Below are 21,369 nucleotides of genomic sequence, written 5' to 3'. Positions count from 1 at the left end.
TGTCCAGTAAGAGACTAGTGACGAGAGACTACTGTTGTCCAGTAAGAGACCAGTGATGAGAGACTAGTGTTGTCCAGTAAGAGACTAGTGACGAGAGACTACTGTTGTCCAGTAAGAGACTAGTGACGCGAGATTAGTGTTGTCCAGTAAGAGACCAGTGATGAGAGACTAGTGCTGTCCAGTAAGAGACTAGTGACGAGAGACTACTGTTGTGCAGTAAGAGACTAGTGATGAGCGACTAGTGTTGTGCAGTAAGAGACTAGTGATGAGAGACTAGTGTTGTGCAGTAAGAGACTAGTGATGAGAGACTACTGTTGTCAAGTAAGAGACTAGTGACGCGAGATTAGTGTTGTGCAGTAAGAGACTAGTGATGAGAGACTACTGTTGTCCAGTAAGAGACCAGTGACGAGAGACTACTGGTGTCCAGTAAGAGACTAGTGACGCGAGATTAGTGTTGTCCAGTAAGAGACTTGTGATGAGAGACTACTGTTGTCCAGTAAGAGACTAGTGATGAGCGACTAGTGTTGTGCAGTAAGAGACTAGTGATGAGAGACTAGTGTTGTGCAGTAAGAGACTAGTGATGAGAGACTACTGTTGTCAAGTAAGAGACTAGTGATGAGAGACTACTGTTGTCAAGTAAGAGACTAGTGACGCGAGATTAGTGTTGTGCAGTAAGAGACTAGTGATGAGAGACTACTGTTGTCCAGTAAGAGACCAGTGACGAGAGACTACTGGTGTCCAGTAAGAGACTAGTGACGCGAGATTAGTGTTGTCCAGTAAGAGACTTGTGATGAGAGACTACTGTTGTCCAGTAAGAGACTAGTGATGAGCGACTAGTGTTGTGCAGTAAGAGACTAGTGATGAGAGACTAGTGTTGTGCAGTAAGAGACTAGTGATGAGAGACTACTGTTGTCAAGTAAGAGACTAGTGACGCGAGATTAGTGTTGTGCAGTAAGAGACTAGTGATGAGAGACTACTGTTGTCCAGTAAGAGACCAGTGACGAGAGACTACTGGTGTCCAGTAAGAGACTAGTGACGCGAGATTAGTGTTGTCCAGTAAGAGACTTGTGATGAGAGACTACTGTTGTCCAGTAAGAGACTAGTAATGACTAGTGTTGTCCTGTAAGAGACTAGTGATGACTAGTGTTTTCCAGTAAGAGAGTAGTGATGACTAATGTTGTGCAGTAAGAGACTAGTGACGAGAGATTAGTGTTGTCCAGTAAGAGACCAGTGATTAGAGACTAGTGTTGTCCAGTAAGAGACTAGTGATGACTAATGTTGTCCAGTAAGAGACTAGTGATAAGAGACTAGTGTTGCCCAGCAAAAGACTAGTGAAGAGAGACTACTGATGACTAGTGTTGTCCAGTAAGAGACTAGTGATGTCCAGTAAGAGTAGTGATGACTAGTGTTGTCCAGTAAGAGAGTAGTGATGAGAGACTAGCGTTGTCCAGTAAGAGACTAGTGACGAGAGACTAGTGTTGTCCAGTACAAGAGTAGTATTGAGAGACTAGTGTTGTCCAGTAAGAGAGTAGTGACAAGAGACTAGTGATGTCCAAGAGAGTAATGATGAGAGACTAGTGATGATAGAGTAGTGTTGTCTGTGAGAAATTAGAGATGCTACGTGATATTAATGATGCGCTGAATCAATGTTTTCCACCAATGAAAGGTCTGGCTATTTAGGAAATCTCTAAAATAGCATCGTATAGGCACATCAATAAGTATTTTCCCATTGTGAATGATTAATTTTATATTTCTTAAAAGAAAAAAAAAAAGTCTTCAGTTTACTGATGCAGATATATTCATCTAGCAGAAATTGAATTGAGCGTCTTTGTTGGTTCTCGATTTGTTTGTCCTTCAATAAAAAGTACAACAACTGTGTAGTTGAACAATTTTCCATGTTCTTTATTTTGCCTCCCCATAGTTAAATAAAAAACAAAAATGGTACAACCACATGAAAATACAAGATACAACATACTACACCACAGGTCCCTGAAATAAGTGTAGATTAGTCATTCATGTAGTGGAGGGGGGTCAGAACATTCTATGAAAACCGCAATGCCCAACAACAACAAAAAAAAAAAAAAAACCTAATCAAAAACAAAAATAGCAAAGGTCTTTCTCAGAAAGACTACACTCAGCATATTTCCAGGGTGCTTTCCATCAAAAACAAAAACAAAAAAAAGACAGAACCAACTGCATGTATATGCATTTCATGTCTTACTGTAAGACAAACCACCAACTAACAAAAGAGGGGAAAAGTTTTTTTTACTCAAAGTGAGTTCGAGCACTTGGTTCATTTAATGGTTGATCTGGATATTTGCTAGTGACTATATAAATATAAAAATATTTGAGAAGAATTGAGAGAAAAAAAAAACATTAAAGTGTCTACAGTCAACAAGGAACATCAGTAACAATTTAGAAAAAAATTAGCTTTGGTCTTTATCAGCACTTATTGAGGACCACAACACAAACAAACAAACAAACAAACAAACAAACAAACAAACAACACACAAACTTTTAAAAACATTTAAATGCTTTAAAAAAGGAAGATGAAAATCTCCCTTCCTAACACACACATAAATTAAAATTAAAAGGGGGCAAAATAACAGCAGCATGGCACATTGGTGTGTCTGGAGAATTTCTGCACATCTTATTCTCAGATGTCTGTCTACAAGCACAAAAAAGAGGCTAACAGAGTACTTAAGGTCTTTTGATGGAATGATCACCTTTATTCAAACAGTGAATACGGTCATTGATGGAGCCTGTGTGTCCACGAAAATGTTCAATGACTAACTGAATGAATAGTGAAAAGGGAGTTAGAAATGCACCTCTGTCAGTTACTTAAAACCCCCATGGCATGGCAATTCAGGACATTAAGGGAGGAAATATGATTGTGCAACCAATTCCTGTTTTCCTGAGAAGCCAAATACAGAAGCTGTGCTGCACTGCTCCATGAAAGAGGCAAACTTTCCAGTGCAAGGACAAAATTAAATGTAAAATTCATTTACACAGAATGTGTCTTTCTGCTGTAAGATCTGCTTTGGTTCTCCATTCAGAGGTTTCAGCTCCGCTTTGTTTTGGGCAGAATCAAGTGTCATTACAGTAAAGCGGTGGATTGAAGTTTGGTTACATGAGGTTCTTGATAAACAGAATCAGGACTGCAAAACCCCACACAACATGGCTACCATTTCCGCCCTGAATGACTTGAATGAATAAATCAATCGTTTTCCACAAGTCCGAGCAACAGTTATTGCAAAAATTAGTCACAGTCTGCCACCATTACGAGTGACTAGAGGATTAATAAATCCCCAAGACTGTAGAAATACAAATCATTCAGCCGCTGGAGGTCCCGACACGAGCACAAAAGGCAAACAGCAGAAGTTATTTTTCCTGATGCTTTGAAGATAAATGATTTAAGTGGGGTCCCATATGAAAGCAGCTTAAATCCTTTGGTTTTCAAGGTTTTTTGTAAACATCATTGTATATTGACAGATTCCCGGGACTCTCAGACGTCAACAAGTCTCTTTCCAGCCACAACAGCCTTTTTACCCAATCAAAACTTTGTTTTTGGGGACTTTTGAGGTGCTTTAAGTGCTACAAACATGCGAGTCCTTCCCATAAGCGCTTTAGACCCACAAAGCGAGTGGGCAGAGAGGTCAGGGATCAACATACTGCCTAGTCGAAGATTCATATAGAGGTCGACAGGGGAGATCGAAGGCTGGTGAAGGTCATGATAATCAGGCACAGTCGCCCACGATCACGAGCGGGGCGAGGAGCTGGCGGAGTTCAGCAGCACACACTGGTCCTCTGTGCTGACTGCTGGCGGTCTTCCTGCGGTGGGCCAGCTTGGATCTGGACGGAGGAGACAACAGCATGGAGCCAGAGCTGCTGGAGAGAAGAGGAGAGGACAGAGACAGATCCTCACTCTCCTCCCTCTTTGCCAGCTGCCGGTTCATGGCTACAGCCTGCCCCGCAAAGAACGTCAGGTCCTGAGCACTGCCGCCCCTGAGAGAGCACAATGAAGGTCATGTGCGCCAATATTAATCTGCTATTTATGTTTGCTGGATGAGATTTAGAGGAGTATAAGAAGGCACTATACATACCTCTGATGTAGTATGGATGCAGACACAGTGTTGGGTGCACACTAAAGAGAAGTACAACAGAAGTTAGCCACAAGACATGATATACAGCTACATGATACTACGACATGAAAGACTAAGTTCTTTTATTACAAATCGGCAAAATTAAACTCCCAATACACCCAAAATCTGATTAGTTCTTTAAGTAGCCTCATGTCATTTTAAACCATTGAGACTCTATTTTTAAACACAAATGAAGACATTTCAATGAAACTTGAGATGTTCCACCACTCGAATGCTTCAATTGTGTAAAGTCACTTTTAAACGCATGCTTTAGTTTCCTTTTCAAAATCGAGATTGTAGAGTAATGTAGTCTGTGTATTGAGAGAGACAGTACACACAGATGGAACATTTAAATGTGCAACAATAACCCTTAAGGATTTGGTGCACAATACATCCTGTCAATCATCTATCAATCTAGTTCTATGATCAGTGAAATCTGCAACGTGTGATGCATGAAGCAGAGCAAACACTCATTTCAGAATCGTAGTGTCTGCTGTCCAACAATTTTTGTACCGATAAACGATTTGAACTTGGTTAATTTTGAAATATAATTTCTTGAACAAACTTCGAATGGGTTTGAAACAAAATGAGTGGAAAAATGACAGATTATTGAATTTAGTTGAACAAAACATTTAAGAGTAAAATAAATGTCCAAGAGAGGGAAAGAAATCAACATACCCCTTTGACCCATGGGTGCTGCAGGACTTGGGCGGCACTGAGGCGGTCTTTGGCATCCCGTACCAATAGTTTGGTGATGAGGTCTTTGGCTGCAGGGGAGATGTGTGCCCAATCTTTCTCTGGAAACTCATATTTGCCTTCCTGAATACTCTCAAACAGCATGCTCTGTGAATGCATTGAGATGAGAAATGAGAATTTACTATGTTTGAAGTACACTAGTACCACCACTATCACTAGGGCTCATGATCCAAACCTCAAATCACAATCTCAATTTAAAAAATGGCCATTTCCTTTCTCAGAAACAAAAATAAATAGACAAATAAAATCCTAGCTTCAATGCATGCTCTGTGGAAGGCAGTATATTATGCTTTCAGTGATATTCATTCATTTTCCTTCGGCTTAGTCCCTTTATTCATCAGGGTCGGTACAGCGGAATGAACCACCAACTTATCCAGAATGTTTTACACAGCAGATGACCTTCCAGCTGCAACCCAGTACTGGGAAACATCCATACACACTCATATGCCACAGCCAAGTTAGTTTACCTAATTCATCTATACCACATTTGTGTGGACTATGGGGGGAAACTGGAGCACCCAGAGGAAACCCACGCAAACATGAGTAGAACATGAAAACTCCACACCGAAATACCAACTGGCCCAGCCGGGACTCGAACCAGTGACCTTCTTGCTGTAATGCGACAGTGCTGAACACTGAGCCAACATGTTGCCTGCTTTCACTGATATCCTATGATTTAATGGCTTACTTTTTTTTTGGATATCTAAATTGATAACCTGCAGTTCTTTCCGCTGTGGTGACTAAGGGACTAAGCCGAAAGAAGATGACTTAATGAATGAAATTAATAACCACAAAGAAAATTTTTGTAACAGGGCAATCTCCCCAAACAAGACGAGACCACGGTTTTCTAGAATGCACCCATTATTGCAGTTCTACAGGAAGTTTTAAAGCCTTTAGCACTTTTGATATTTGAACATTTAAAAGTGTGTTGTTTACCTGGCAGGCTTGGCAGGGCTCTCCCCAATCCCAGCCACAGTCTGTCCCACAGCGACCAACAAATGGCGGGTATCCACTCAGCATTATGTAGAGGATGACTCCAAGGCTCCACAGGTCACATCGCTTGTCGTAGATGCTGGCTTCTTCATTAAAGGCCTCCACCACTTCTGGGGCCATGTATTCAGCTGAGCCACACTGTTAAAAGAAACAAAAAAAACATGTTGATAAAATACAGTTGAAGTGAGAATTATTGCGCCCCCTATGAATCTTTTCTTTTTGAAATATTTTCCAAATGATGTTTAACAATGCAAGGACATTTTCACAGTATGTCTGATAATATTTTTTTCTGGTAGAAAGTCTTTAGGCCAGAATGAAAGCAATTTAAATGTTTTTAAAAAACATTTTAAAAGGACAAAATTATTAGCCCTTTTGGGCTATTTTTTTCCCCTCGATAGGTGTACAGAACAAACCATCGTTATACAATAACTTGCCTAATGTACCTGGTTAAGCCTTTAAATGTCACTTTAAGCTGTATAGAAGTGCCTTGAAAATATCTAGTCAAACATTTACTGTCATCATGTTAAAGAGTAAATAAATCAGTTATTAGAAATGAGTTTCTAATAACTCATAATAAAAAAAATCTCTTCTGTTAAATGGGGGGGGATAATAAACAGGGTATTTGTATATATAAACCTTAAATGTTGGCATCAAATTAAAATACTCTTTATAGTTTTAAAAGTATATAGTGCTGCTGTAAACAATGCATCTGCGCACTTCATTATCTTGTAAAAAAATAAATAAATAAATAAGTTTGCCCCTATAAAATTTTTCGATTACCACAACCTTTCCTCTTACATTAAAACCGTTTTAAAACAGGGCTATCAGTTCTTTAGTGCGGAGCTATAAGAGTGAGTCTGGTTTCTGCCTGGTCTTCAAGGTAGGCAGTGATTTAAACAAATATGATATTAGAATGAGGTGGTAAATTTTACTAAAGTGGTTATCATCTGGCATCTGAAATCATTCTGCACCAGAGAGTGTCGATGGTGATTCCAGTGGACAGTAACCCTCTACACGGAGTATAAACTGTCATTCAAATCTTGCTCCATTTTATTAGCAACACTCATTTTTCTATGATCCAGTTTCTTTCTAAAAAACAAAATCATGCACCGCCATACATTCTCATTTCAGAAACTGTTTTAATAGGATGCACCACAGGGGGAAAGTACATTTAGTCATCGGACATGCAAGGAAAAGTCTATAAATCCCCCATGCGGTTTTTAAATGCTACAAGGACACCAGTATGTAGATGTGAGGGGAACAATTGAGTCTCTAGTTCTGCTTTCACATTATGTTTATTACAAATACACTCAGTACCATGTTTTATCAGAATATCAGTAAATTGGACAACATGTCCTGATGACCAAGAACAATTACAAGATGAGCAACCAAAGCTACAACAGAGCTGGCAGCACACCCTGAGCTTGGCCTCCCCTGTTTGTTTTCACCTGCAGAGGCATTATCAAGTTCATTGTTCCCAGTTAAGCTAGGGTGGCCTGATCCGATTCAGACCTGGACACGTCAGCGGACAACTGTTCCAGCAGAGCCCACAGGCTGCCACTGCTTCTGTCTGCACTGCGTCATGTGGAAACTAGGCCAAAAGGTTGCTGCTCGAGGGGCGGGTGGGGGGGTGGGGGGTGGGGGGTGGGGGGGGTAAAGGATTTAAGCCTCTACACCGGCTGTGGATAAACAAGTCCCAACCCTGCTCGAGTGTTACATAACACACGCATACAAACAGATCCCCTGAATGATGCACTAATGCAACAGATAAAAACACTCAGTGGGAGTGAACAGAGGAGGTTAGCAGTTTAGCATGCCACATGCAGACAGATTTATTTTTATGAAAGTGCAGTGGTCTGGTAAAAGATGGTTACATAACTATGAGTCACTGATGCAAACGGAGGAAGCTAAAGATATTATGTCCATGTTTGTGTGCAGGCCAAAGGGAAAGAGGCGGCATGTCCTTATTTGACATCCTAAAAAAAAAAAAAAAAAAAAAATTTCATCCAGGACTGTCCTTTGACCATGACAGATATTTGCCCGAGCCTCGGTAACCTCGTAAGAACACTCCATGTTCCCTCAAATCATCAAATCTTTTATTGAAATGTCAGGAACCTCACTTTCAAGGGAACCCGATAACAGGCAAAAATAGAAAGGGTCAGGCTGGCTGCTCTTCTGATTCAGCGTATTTGTAATAAGTACAAGCAACTGAAATTGATGCTAATGACAGGTCAGCTGATTATTGGAGCACAATCGAACCATTTGCACTAGGCAAACAGCTAAAGTACTTGTCTCATGTGGGGGGAAAAAAAAAAAAAAAAAGAGCTCCTCTGTGATTCAACACACAGACCAACGATGATCCCCGATTGTCAGTATATTGCCTGGCGTTCCTACTTTCAGCATGACTGGGCTTTTACATAATGCTCCTCTTTGCAGGAGGAATCTTATGAGCATCATACAAAGCCTCCTCTGTCTACTATCATGGACAGACCTGCTGCGTCCTCATATCGTTAAAGAGGAAAAACAAACAATGCAGACTACAGGGTTAGGATTTGCTTGGCACAAAAGGGTAATGGGGCAGATAGCGGTAGCATTGTGTCAGTTTCAGTAACATGGTTTATGGAGGGAATGTCATCTTGGCAAGAGAGGACTTTGGTTTGGACAAAACCAGGGACTTTCCCTGGTCACTATTCTAGCAAGTAAAACCGCAATTGTGGGTGTAAACTTCCTAAGAACAGCTAAGGGGAAATGGATTAGAGTAATTCAACAGCACTTTCCTTTTAAATACTCTATGCAACACAAGATTTAGACTTCCCTTCTTTAGCAGAACATTACAGAAGTTTTAGTGATCTACAATAAGCATTTCAACAGCAACCTGCAATTTGAGCAAATAAATAAATAAATGAATAAACACCAGTGGCTCCTGACAATACATACATTCATGCACCTACACAATAAGCTTCTCCATCATGAATGCACTGTTTGCCATTTGTATAGGCTGTGGATTAAAGGAAATGCTGAAAATTAATGTTACTGTTGTGCACAACAGGACCACAAGGTTGTCAGAAGCCAATGTTGTTCATTTTGTTTTGCTGGACTTCCAATTTATGAAACACTGATAGTTTCAGGAAAAAAAAAAAAACTTAAAAAGAAAAAAAAAAGAAAAGAAAAATAATTTATGCATCTTGAACCTAAATCCAAGCCTCCACTGGTTTGAGTTTCTGTACATTACAATAAGATATTATGAAAATTGTTAGAATACCTTCGTACTCATTATTATTGGTACTTTATTATTTTTTTAAGTGGTTCCATAATAAGATATGGAAAAATGTTTATTTTTGTGTGAACTAGCCCATTAAATTGAAAATGAAATAGGAGTTGGCTTGTGTGCTCATATTGAAAACTCTAATATGAAATGTTTCAGGTTACTTTGTAGTAAAAAAAAAAACATGACAAAGTAAATAACTTAATTAGGCATTAAAGTTAAGATTAATTTTAAATATTTGTATTTGTGATACAAATATGAAAAAAAATTAAGCGTTTGCAAAACATGATTTTTATTTTTTTTTGGTGATCTAAACCTTTAACCTTATTTTATTGAAATGCCATGGATCAGGGCTGGGCAATTTGGCGTAAAAATCAAAATCTTGTTTAATTGAAAACTATTATAATTAATGAACTATTATTTAATTTATTTTTATTTTATGTTTTTGCCCTTATAGTTCACTGACAAGTTTTGGACCGTAAATATGCTTATATAACAAGTGAGAGATTTTTTTAAATGAGTGTATTGCTTGATTTTAAAATAAAGCAAACACACACCATCTACTATCTATAATTATTTATTTAAACATCAACGCTGAACAACTGAAATTAAAACACACATTGCCTAGAACACAACTCTGCGCCACCCACCGTCGTCACCGCTACCAAACAGTCTAGTCACAAAGCTTGCGCTAAGTGCCGTTGTGACGTTAAATTAAATTTTTTTGAAAAGCACGCGGTATGTGAAGCCTGCGCCAGACTGTACATACGCCCTTGGCAGAAGTATAATATCATAATAATATAATGAGTATCAATCATAATATAATAAGTATAATTCAGTCTTAGAGCGGGGTCACATGACTACACAGTGGGGAAAGTAATTGAAAAAAAAGTTCTGAATTTCGATTTCAATTAAATCGCCCAGCCCTACCATGGATCTGCTCTCAAACATCTTGGAGCAGTTATGATCAAATAAAAAAATTTTAAAATGTGCAGAAGGAACACTGACCGAGTTCTGACCAACCCCCTTCCCATTAAAGAGGAAATTCTTCATAGGGAAAAAAAACAAAAGAAAAAGTCTGTAGACATCAGGAAGAAGAACAGACCATATAAAACCACAAGGCTCTAGTAACCATGTCTGAGTGCTTCAAAAGCGTTTAAAAACCCCAGGGTGTGGCGAGCGAGGGAGGTGAAAAGACCTCCATGAGGAATTGTGTTTATGCTCTCTGGACATGTCGGATTTTACATCTAAAGACCTTTGCCTTTACCTTTCAGACATCAGGAGAGCTGATAAAACAACTTGTATTCTACTATGCTCCTTAATCTGTAATCTTGCTATAATTCAGTGACCTATGGTAATCCTACTCATAAAAAAAAAAAAAGGTTCAACACTCACAAAACTCAGTTACTGGTGGTGACCACTTGAAGGTTTATTGGCGGTGGCTTAAAAATCAACAACCTTTATCTTTGATGTTCTTATATGGATATCTAGGACAACAGTGCAATGAAGTACCAATAAAATCTGACTTTAAATCCATGACTAGCTAGTGATTCATGAAAATCTATTTAAATGTTATTGACATCTCATGGAGAAATAATAATAATAATAATAATAATAATAATAATAATAATAATAATAAAAGTTTAATGGGCAGAATTGAAAAAAAAAATTGAGCTAAAAATACAATAGTATCAAGAAGCATCTACATAAAGTATAAATCTGCAATATTTTGTCAATTCCATTTTTTCCCTCGTTGATTTTTGAAATAATTTAATTTATACAAATAATCTGTGGTTCAGAGTTACAAAAACCAGTCATAAGTGTACATTAATGATATTGGGATTCATCAACTTGGGTTGTCCAAAACCACCTAATACTCAGTAGGTACTGCATTTGAATTTGAATGTACTACTCGGCCGATAGAAAAGTATGTTCCATACAATATGAATGTGAGCAGTATGGAACTCGGATGTGCAACATCTGCCACTTTGTCATGATCACATGCCACACCCGCGTGAGTAACATCGATTCACTCCTATTCATAAATTCTCTCCCAGGGCACCATGGGATAGTGCAGTGTGCATTGGATGCACACACCAGAATCTTGCCAAAAGTAGTAAAACTTCCGGGTACTTCTCGCATACGTTTTTTTCGAAATTCTGTGAATTCAGACATACTACTTGGCTCGAATGCTGATTTTAGCGTACTACAGTATATACTATGAAAGTATGCGATTTCGACAGAGTCTCTCTGCTTGTCAGTTGCGGTCCTTGGGCCCCCCATGCCCTGCACATTTTGTATAGTTGCCTCCCAAATCGCATACTTATACTATTTATACTACAAAATGGCATAGAATAGTGCATAAGTAGTGTGTTCACACTGAAAACTCTAAAAATAATACGTGCACTTTAATTACCCGGATGATGCACTCATTCAGCTGCTAAAATGAAGTGTGGAATGATGGACACTTCACGCACTTAACGTCCGCAGGTTTGCTTACGTAGCGGAAGCGGTGGAGCTATCGGGCGCACATGTTAGATAACTTTATTTATTTTGGATGGTGAAAGGAAAATTCTCCTACGAGAGTGATTATAGCGCCTGCCGATGGTGAATGCGGTTATACTCACGGCAGGTAATATTTGATAAGTCGGTCGTTTATTTCACTGATTTGGCAACCGTCAAACGTCATCAGGGAAACAGTTTGAATTTCCGCTTAGTATATGTTATGTAGTCTCGTCCCAAATGGCACACTTATGTTTTTTTACTATCCTGTTGAGTGTGTAAGTGCATAAGTACATAGTGCATGAGTGCATAGTGTATAGTGTGCCATTTGGGACGCAGCTTATGTCTCTTATTTGACGCACAAAGATTAGTTCATGAATCTGTTAACAAGCTGATGATCTGAATCAGGTGTGTTCAGACATACAAAATGTGCAGTAATTGAGAACCACTGCTTTAACAGAAAGCTGACTAAAGCATTTCATAGAAGCTTCGTTTGTCAAGACAGTACAAAATTTGGCAGAAATAACACATTTAAAAACCTGAAATCTTATATTAGAAAATTGGTCACTCAAAAAGTATATATAGATTTACAAAAATAATTTTCAACCGTTATCCAAATAAAGTGCTAAACAGTGTGCATTACTAATCAAAACAATTAACAGCACAATTTACAAAAAAAATCTACATGGAACATGATCTTTACTTAATTTTCTCATTATGTTTGGCACAACAAAAATCGATCATTTACAAGGCATTGATAAAATGCAATAAATTTCAGGCTATTGCAATAAATATATCCATTCAACTTAAGACTGGTTTTGTGGTCCAATGGCAAAAATGAAACTTAGACTAGTTTTAAATTGTGTGTGTGTGTGTCTGTCTGTCTAAATAACAGCAGCCAAATAACTGGCCTGACATCCTTAAGGGGTTTAACTCACTGGAGTCAAGAGTTCAGGGGTGGAGATGGGAGAGCTGTCACTATTCAGCTTGATCCCGCTTCCCAAGTCAAAATCACAGATCTTCACTGGAGAAATCTACAGATGAAATGAAAAACAACCTCGTAAAATAAATTAAATTAAAATATGTAGCAGATGAAAAAGGCATTGAATACTACTCAACAGATAACCGGGTTGTTCAACAGCACCAAAAATAAAACAAAATAAAAATAAATTACTGTACCCAAAAGATAGTCAAAAATCTGGTCAGAAAAGCAGTGCATGTGTGTTCTCCTCAGATGTTTCATGTCTCCTCATATACAGAGAGAGACTCACCCTGTCACTGTGTTCACAAAGGATGTTCTCTGGCTTTAGGTCTCGATGTGCCATCCCTACAGCAAAGCGAAGACATTATGAGCATATGATGTCTATATGTGCATTGAGACAAGACCTTGTTTTAACGCTGAAACGGATCCTGACCTTTGTTGTGAAGGAAGTCCAGTGCGCTGGCGATGTCCTGCACCACTATGCTGGCTTCCTGTTCATTGAAGTGTTGTCTTCGGTGTATGTGAGTCAAGATTGAACCTGAAAGAATGAAAGGATTCATCAAGATTACGAATCATTTAGATTATTTAATGAATACAGACAATAGTTTAATATTAAGGAAGGTCATTTTTCTATTAAAAGGGCACCTATGATAAAAATCATCTGAGTGTAAGTATAGTGTCCAGTCATATAGGTGTGATGTAAACAATAAGTCTTTTTTTTTAATTTTATTTCCTGATGTTAAAATAGGATCCAAATCCCATTTATGTAAAGGCCCACCGCAACATGACGTAGGAGTGTGATTTTCCCCGCCCACCAAATTGATCGACAGGTGCTATGTTTCTATAATAACAACATGTCCAAAGAAAAACAAATTTGCATATAAACTGGGATTAAAATATTTTTTTACAACTTTGTGATTTTTATAAGTTTTACAAGTTTAAAACCTTTAAAATGGAGCATGTTTGTAATAAAGACAGTTAAACCGCATTGTGTCATTAAACGCGTATATGTGTGTGTGCTGCAAACGGCATTTGTGTGTGACTCAATTCAGAAAGACTTGAATAAACTATGAAGTGTATTTCAGCTTCATCCGAGTCAGTCTCTATCACTGACGGCTTTTTCTCTGATGTAATGCAGGAGAAGCAGACACGCACGTGGGAAAGGTGGGCGGGGAGAAGCTGCTCTTTTGCATTTAAAGCCACAGGCTCCAAAAACAGCTACACTCCTCAGACACTAAAATGGTTATATTTTAAAGGCTATAATATATTATCTGAAGGGTATTTTGACCTGAAATGTTCTAGTTTCCAGACACATTCAGGAGACACCAAAGCCTTCTTACATCTTGTAAAAGGGATAAAAAGGCCACTTTAATACTCAAAAGCAGCATTCATGTGATTGGAATACACCAAAACATTAATTTGTGAAAGGAATTTTGAATTTAATATTGGAATGATATTAAGGATACTCCAAATGTCACACGATCCTTCAAAAATCATTGTAATTTAGTGCTCAAAAACACTACTATTGATTTTAAAAATGGTATTACGGCTTAACTTTTCTGCGAAAACGAATACTCATCTCAATCATTTAAAATAAAGATTTGCATAATTCTCAATTAAACATGCTACATACATACATATTCATAAGCACACACATATATAAAAACACTTACTTACCGCCTCTCAGTTTCTCAAAGACTAAATAAAATTTGTCCTCTTCCTCAAAATATTCCACCAGTTCCAAAATGTTTCTGTCCAGAAAAAACAACAGTATTTAGGCACAAGTTTATTTACTCTACCATAAAATCCTTAACAATTAATTTTAATAGTCTACAATTAGAAATGTTAAGATCTCCAAAATACTCTGCCGCAAAAAAGTAACAATTAATGGACAAATTATTTAAGCACCTTTAAAAATCAATACTTTAGATTACTACTTTTTTTCTTCCTCTCTAGGTCTACTGTATTGGATTTAGTCTCCCACCACTGGAATGCTTGTCAGAAAATCTGCAACTACATGTAATTCAATCAATCAAATAATTTATTTATAATGCACCTTTTTTGGAACAAGTGTTCACAAAAAGGCTATACAGGTACAAGTAAACATCTAAAAATTTGTTTTGATGTAAAGAAACAAGTTCCTATAGTCCACAACTGTTTTTTTTTTGTTGTTTTTTTTTTGTTAATTACATCCTTCGGACAAAGTTTTCACCTAAAAAATCATGTTTGACAAAACCAAAACTTTGTAGAGGCTTTGTAAAGTAGTGTGAATAAAGTATCCCCATACCTGTGGCCCTGACACTGGTACAGCATTTCCACCTCCCTGAAGACACGGCTCCGACTGTGGCCCGGCCTCTTCTCAATTATCTGAATAACATTGAAAGATCAACTTAAATGACCCAATACAAACTCAAGGAAGCACACAGAGTCCCGCCATTCAAGGTCAGAACATTGCGAGTTTGTTTTGACTGGCTTTTTTTATTTTTTTACAACCTGGAGATGGTATAATACTGCATTTCAAGCTGCAAAACTTCCAAACAGGAGCATGTCATATTGAGCTGGAGTCGACAGATCTACGTGTCCTTTTGTTCATCACCCACACACCGCATATGTGGGAGATTAACAGGCACACAGATGACACGCCACTGCCAGTCTACAAAAGAACATCTCGGACCCCTGATTCAGCAGGTCGGCACATGGTCATCAGGCTTTAATAGCCAGAGGACAAGACAGATGATCAAGTTTCACAACATACAGGCCGTCCACACCTTGTGTGCACAAACTAATGGCTGTCCCCTAATTATAAACAGTAGATAAAATTGAAAAACTAAAGTAGAGAACCAAATACCTGTTACTGGGTGCAGGACAATGATCATGTTCTCAACCATGTCAACAATGTTTTCTGAAGAAAAACCGTAATTGACTTTTATAGAAGAAGAAAAAAGAGCTGCACAATACATAGTTTCAGCATAATAGTTTCGTACCACAATACTCGCATCGCAGGATTTGCAATGTTGAATCAGTATTATTGACCGAATTTTGGAAAACACTCATGATTTTTGGAGTTACCAAAACATTTTTTATTTATGCGCGTCTTTAATAATTTAATTCAGTTAAAAAGTATCCAGGCAAAAAAAAATTAAATTTTTATTTAAAATTTATTATATTATATATATAGATAGATATTTATAGATGTAAATATTAAATTTATGTAATGCACTAAATATTGTCTTTTTACGTTTGATTTTTAAATTTCTGCATCTAAATATTGCTAGTCTTCCAGAATATCATTTAGCACTGTATATTTTGTTTGTAGTGTTAATGTTGTACTATATTTCTCAAGGTTTGTGATTGGTTTATTATATTTTAATAATAATCTGTTATTATATAGTCTAATAAAAATCCTCCCAATTTTTCGAAATGATTTCTTTTCAAATAGACATCGGGTGATATTATATATTCAATAATTTCAGAAAAGCAAATACTAAAAGAAACTATATTATAAAATATTTGCCACTATAAATGAATTTTATGCATCTTTCCTAAATAATGGTATTAAATTGACAGTTTAGTTCACAAAGTAAAATTCCTTTTTACAAGAACAAATTTTGGAAACTGGTTGCCATCGACTTTAAAAGTATTCCATTTATATAGTATTCTACTATGGTTGTCAACATTCTTCAATAGATGGAAAATATTGAAAGAAACAAATATTTGGAATCACAGATTGAGTAAACTGAGTAAATGCAATTTTGGTTAGAAAACATGTTAAATATCTATAAAAATAAGTGTTCATAAAAGTAGTATTCATTATATTATCTTGCAGACCCAAAACTTTAAGAGTACTCCGTTTCTAATGAGTTTACTTTTTATTTTTTCTCTGTTTCTAATGAGTACGATTTTAAGATTCCCAAAACTTCGAGTGGGTTGAAAACAGTCTGGAACGTTGGCCGAGGCTGTGGATTATATGAATTGTGGTAAATAAATGAGAGTTTCTTGCACAGAGTGATCAACTCAGAGTGATTCTCCTTTCAGTACAGCAACAGCTCATGGGGATTTAACAATATTCCAAGACATGGGCCATGTGGAGAACCTGCGGATTTCAATTTTCTGTTCCTTTCGGGAAATTACAGAACATTTGCTATGAAATGCCACACGTTTCATTTCCTTTAGATATTACCTTTATATCAACTAGAGGTCAAATAGATGAAACCAGAGGCACTGTGTTGGTTTTTTCAAAGATTAGATGTCCTGCTTTACAATATAAACAATTGAAAAGAGGAAGTTTCTCTGCTGAGCACGCACTGTGGTCATTTATTTTTGTTGCACAGCTGCAGCAGCACAGTAGCTGGAAGGCCATTGTTCCAGAGTAACACAACAAATAACACTGGTTAGAAGAACACAGCTCGAACAACTGTTAATCGAAGCTAGCATCCAACATTACAAACACTGATGTTGAGCAAATGTCCCAGAATAAACTAACTTATAATACATAACACTATACTGAAGACAGGACATATTTATGTTTGCTTGCATCCTTGGCTCAATTCATGCTTCTTGTGTCAAATACATCTTGCAAATATGAGTCAAATACATCTTGCAAATATGCACACAACGTGCACATGCAATCCAATTTAAATGCAACTGTTGCTGTAGTTGCACAATGGTGGAAGACCATTTTTAAACAGAAAGAGCTATAATATGAAGACTAAATTAAATTTCAAATAAAGAGTTATTTAAAAAAAATAATTTCTCCAGCATAAAGAAAATATATCATTTACTTAATTAATGTCATTAACAAAAGCAAGCAATCATAACTGGTGCTTTAAAAATATTTATAGATTTACAGCATTTTTAAAAATATGAAAGTATTATTTTATGAATATTTATATACAGTTGAAGTCAGAATTATTAGCCTCCCTGAATTATTAGGCTAAATTGTCTGTAGTGTATGAGTGCGTGTGTGAATGTGTGTGTGGTCGTTTCCCAGAGATGGGTTGCAGCTGGAAGGGCATCCGCTGTGTAAAAATTTGCTGGATAAGTTGGAGGTTCATTCTGCCGTGGCGACCCCGGATTAATAAAGGGACTAAGCCGACAAGAAAATGAATGAACGAATGAATAGATATTTTTCAAGACACTTCTATACAGCTTAAAGGCTAAACTAGGTCAATTAGGTTAACTAGGCAGGATAAGGTAATTAGGCAAGTTACTGTATAACGGTGGTTTGTTCTGTAGTCTAAAAAAAAATTAGCTTAAAGGGGCGATTAATTTTGACCTTGTAATGTTTTTATAATGTTTTAAAAAAAATAAAATAAACTGCTTTTATTCTAGCCGAAATAAATCACATAAGACTTTCTCCAGAAGAAAAAAATATTATCAGACATACTGTGAAAATTTCCTTGCTCTGTAAAACATCATTTGTGAAATGTTTAAAAAAAAGATAAAAAAAATTCAAAGCGGGGCTAATAATTCTGACTTCAACTGTATAATGAAAAAGCATTTGGGTAAAGTGCATTAACTTTGCTTTCACTCCCTAGATTCTGACTGCAGTGACATTGAACTTGCTTAAAAACAATCAGTGCAGTGAGGTGTAAAATCATCACTTCCATTTCAAACACTGCTAAAAAGGATTAAAACCATTCTGGGTGCAATATGTTAAAAAAAAAAACTTTAGTAAATGGAGTTTAACCTGCATGTAGATAAGAAACTGATTATTTGTTAACAGTATGAACGCTGATTATAGCTCATTTTGCATTATACTGGATTATCATCAATTGATACTGACCTTTACTGCGTATTCTTTATTGGTGATCAGATTGATGCAGGTCTGTACAACAGCATAAGCCCCTTCTCCAAGAACCTCATTTTGTAGTTTGTAAACATCTGTAAAGAAGAACAGGGGTATTTTTTTTTTTTTACACAACAGATAGTAAAGCTCAACTGCAAACTTGAGGACAGACAAAACCGCTTGCCTTCAAAACGTCCGGAAAAACTGTCAGTGGCTCTGCATCTCTTTTTCTTCTTATTTCTCTTCTTGGCATCAGGGATATCGATGGGCTGGCTGGAAGGCATGGCTGTAAGAAACAACAACAAAACAACAGTTATGATGAACAATGTGTGCCAAGTCCATCACTCTAATCTGCCATGAACTTTGCCTAACACAGAATGAGTTCTTGAGGAGATACGCCTTATCTAACCCCGTCAGAATTTACGTCAACCTGCAAGTCTGATAATAGCAGTCAATATTAATGAAACAGCAGGCAAAACAGCTGTACCAGGCCTTGTAGAGCGCTCCAATATGAAGGATGACTCAAGGTGGGAATCCGAATCGATGAATTCATCAGTCTTGAAAGGGTTTTGCCCCTAGGAAAAGGACAACAGGAACATTTTGGTTACCTAGTCTGCCATTTCACACTTACAAAACTTTGTCTAGTATATTTTTAAAAAAAAAGCTACCAACCTTAAAGGAGCGATGGAATCCGGTTACTTCAGTGATCTTGTTTTGCACCATGTTTTCCAAAGGTCCAATGATGTGCAGATTGAGGTCTAAATCACAGTGCTTTACTAGTTCTCCTTTAAATCAAATGCTGATCACTTCTGATCTGATCACCGCAAGGTGGTCGTGCAACAGATAACTCCTGAAAAACAGAGACAGAAACAGGATCATCAGTCTGGCCCTGAACAGATGCTTTTCCACAGGGATAATCTGGAGTCTCGAAGACAGCTCATGTATAGACTTGGTAAACAACCAGGCATTTACTTGAGGTAAAGTTGGTTTTATATTCGCACATTCCAACTTTGTCCTCAATAAAATGTATTTCAGAAAAGTATTGTTCTAAATAATAAACAGATCAAATTCTAAACAGGGAAATCATATTAGCAGCCAATGACCATTAAAAGACACTGTTTACACAGTCAGTTAAATTGCGCTAATGTTATTTAGAAGTGTTACAAGTTTGCACTGTTTAAAGATAACGAGAACGACAAAAAATAAAAAACAAATGTGCAAAACATGCAAAAATAAAACCAACTTCACCTCAACTGACATTAAACATGCAAGTTGCATTACATGCCATTAAAATAATAATAAATAAATAATAAACTACGAAATATCGAATACATATCTTTCAATCTGTTCAAGCTTATTTTAAAACCGGTCAGTGTTTTAGGATATGTAACGTTATTCCATCTGACCGAGGAACCTATCTCTGAACAGCATGTTGTTGCGGTCGGAAAGTGTTGGACAGGAGTTTTTATTGCTCAAAAACAGTTATCAGAAACATTTTATAGGCAAGGGAAAGGCTTTAATCTTACCCCGTTACTAGCCGTGAGGCGCCAGCGTTCACGCCGTTGCTCCAACCCACCGTTTAATTACAGGTTTCTATTATGCGTTTGTCAATTGTGAGCTAATCTTGAGAGCACGGCGCATATATAAGCTCTTATTCCTCACTCCGCCCATTCTATACTCTGCATCCAATGAAAACGATGGCCATGAGGGTCAGAATTAAATACTCAGAACGCCATTGGACATTTTAATTACGAAGGTGGAGCATCAGGTACCCGACGTCATCAATTCAGAAACAGTGTTGAGCTATTTTATTTTATTTATGAATGATTTTTTAAAATGCTTGAACAGTAATAGAAACTCATTAATACTTTTTAGAATTACACAAAAGACAATCAATCAATTTACATGCATTCACAATCTTTTTTTAACCTCATTAATAATAATACAACATATATAAACAAATAAAATAACAAAAATTAACAAAAAATAAATGATAAAGAAAAATATGTAGCAGGGCGGTTACAGTTCTTAAAAAAATGAAGCCAAAATTCTGTATAGATGAATATAAATGTCTTGCTTTGACGTTTCATCTCTCTTGATGTCTTCAAATAGATCTCAAATGCTTTTTTTAAACACCTCTAGTCTTGGGGAATTTTGAAAAAAAAATACATTTATGAATATAGAATTTTAATAATAACAACAAATCATTTATTTTAACTTTAAACATTAGGCCAAACTTTATAATTTCCCATGAGAAGACAAGTCTTACAGATATTTTCTGTTGTATCCAAACTAATCCTTCGTTCCAAAATTTTTGTACCTTATTACATTGGGGAAAAAAACAAGTGTCCAGTTTAGAAACAGTGTTAAGTAGTTCATTGGAGTTTTTTAAGTTGACAAATAAGTTTTGCATAAATACCATAATTTAAGAAGTGTCTTACAAAATACTTCACAGAATCTATCCTGCTAAACATGTTTAGGAAAGATTCAAACTTAATATTTTATCAAGAAAAAAAGCACTGTTGCATCTTTTTTTTTTTTTTTTTTTTTTTACATTTTATTTACTCAAGAACATTTTTAAAGATTTGGAAACGTTTATTAACAAAAAAGGAGTATAAGATAAAAATGTGTTAATTTTAAGTACTGTTTTTTTCCACAGTTTTTCTAATTTTTCAATGAGAATAATAAATGAATAACTTATTTTTAATTTGTTTATGTTATTAGGAAAATACCAAATAAGAAAAAGTGGGCACAAAGTAAACCAAAAATTGTTCTATTTTGTGAATGATTTCAAATTATATGTAAATCCCACGTTTCCCCCCACAGTCCAAAGACATGCGGTACAGCTGAATTGAATAGGCTAAATTATCCGTAGTGTATGAATGAGTGTGTATGGATATTTCCCAGAAATGGATTGCAGCTGGAAGGGCATCCGCTGTGT

The 21,369-nt window shown here is 36.7% G+C and overlaps 1 protein-coding gene across 2 annotated transcripts; it reads right to left on the bottom strand.

Moving 5' to 3' along the window:
- Positions 1-1,876: 1,876 nt before the first annotated feature.
- mknk2a (MAPK interacting serine/threonine kinase 2a) lies at positions 1,877-20,043 on the bottom strand. Of its 2 annotated transcripts, none has more exons than XR_012385271.1 (14): positions 19,955-20,043; positions 19,101-19,278; positions 18,916-19,003; positions 18,613-18,714; positions 18,426-18,523; positions 14,928-15,007; positions 14,318-14,391; positions 13,074-13,178; positions 12,838-12,985; positions 12,597-12,692; positions 5,835-6,029; positions 4,821-4,985; positions 4,104-4,144; positions 1,877-4,005 (listed from the first exon to the last, which is right to left on the bottom strand). XR_012385271.1 is itself a non-coding variant. In NM_212723.1 (14 exon segments), coding segments are annotated over 13 exon segments (1,419 nt in total). In that variant the 5' UTR covers positions 19,152-19,278; positions 19,955-20,043; the 3' UTR covers positions 1,882-3,737.
- Between the last annotated feature and the right edge of the window lie 1,326 nt (positions 20,044-21,369).

This window comes from Danio rerio, chromosome 2 (assembly GCF_049306965.1).
Source record: "Danio rerio strain Tuebingen ecotype United States chromosome 2, GRCz12tu, whole genome shotgun sequence".
Taxonomy (NCBI): domain Eukaryota; kingdom Metazoa; phylum Chordata; class Actinopteri; order Cypriniformes; family Danionidae; genus Danio; species Danio rerio.
The sequence above is the reverse complement of the archived record's forward strand: the minus strand, read 5'-3'. Positions and strand labels throughout refer to the sequence as shown.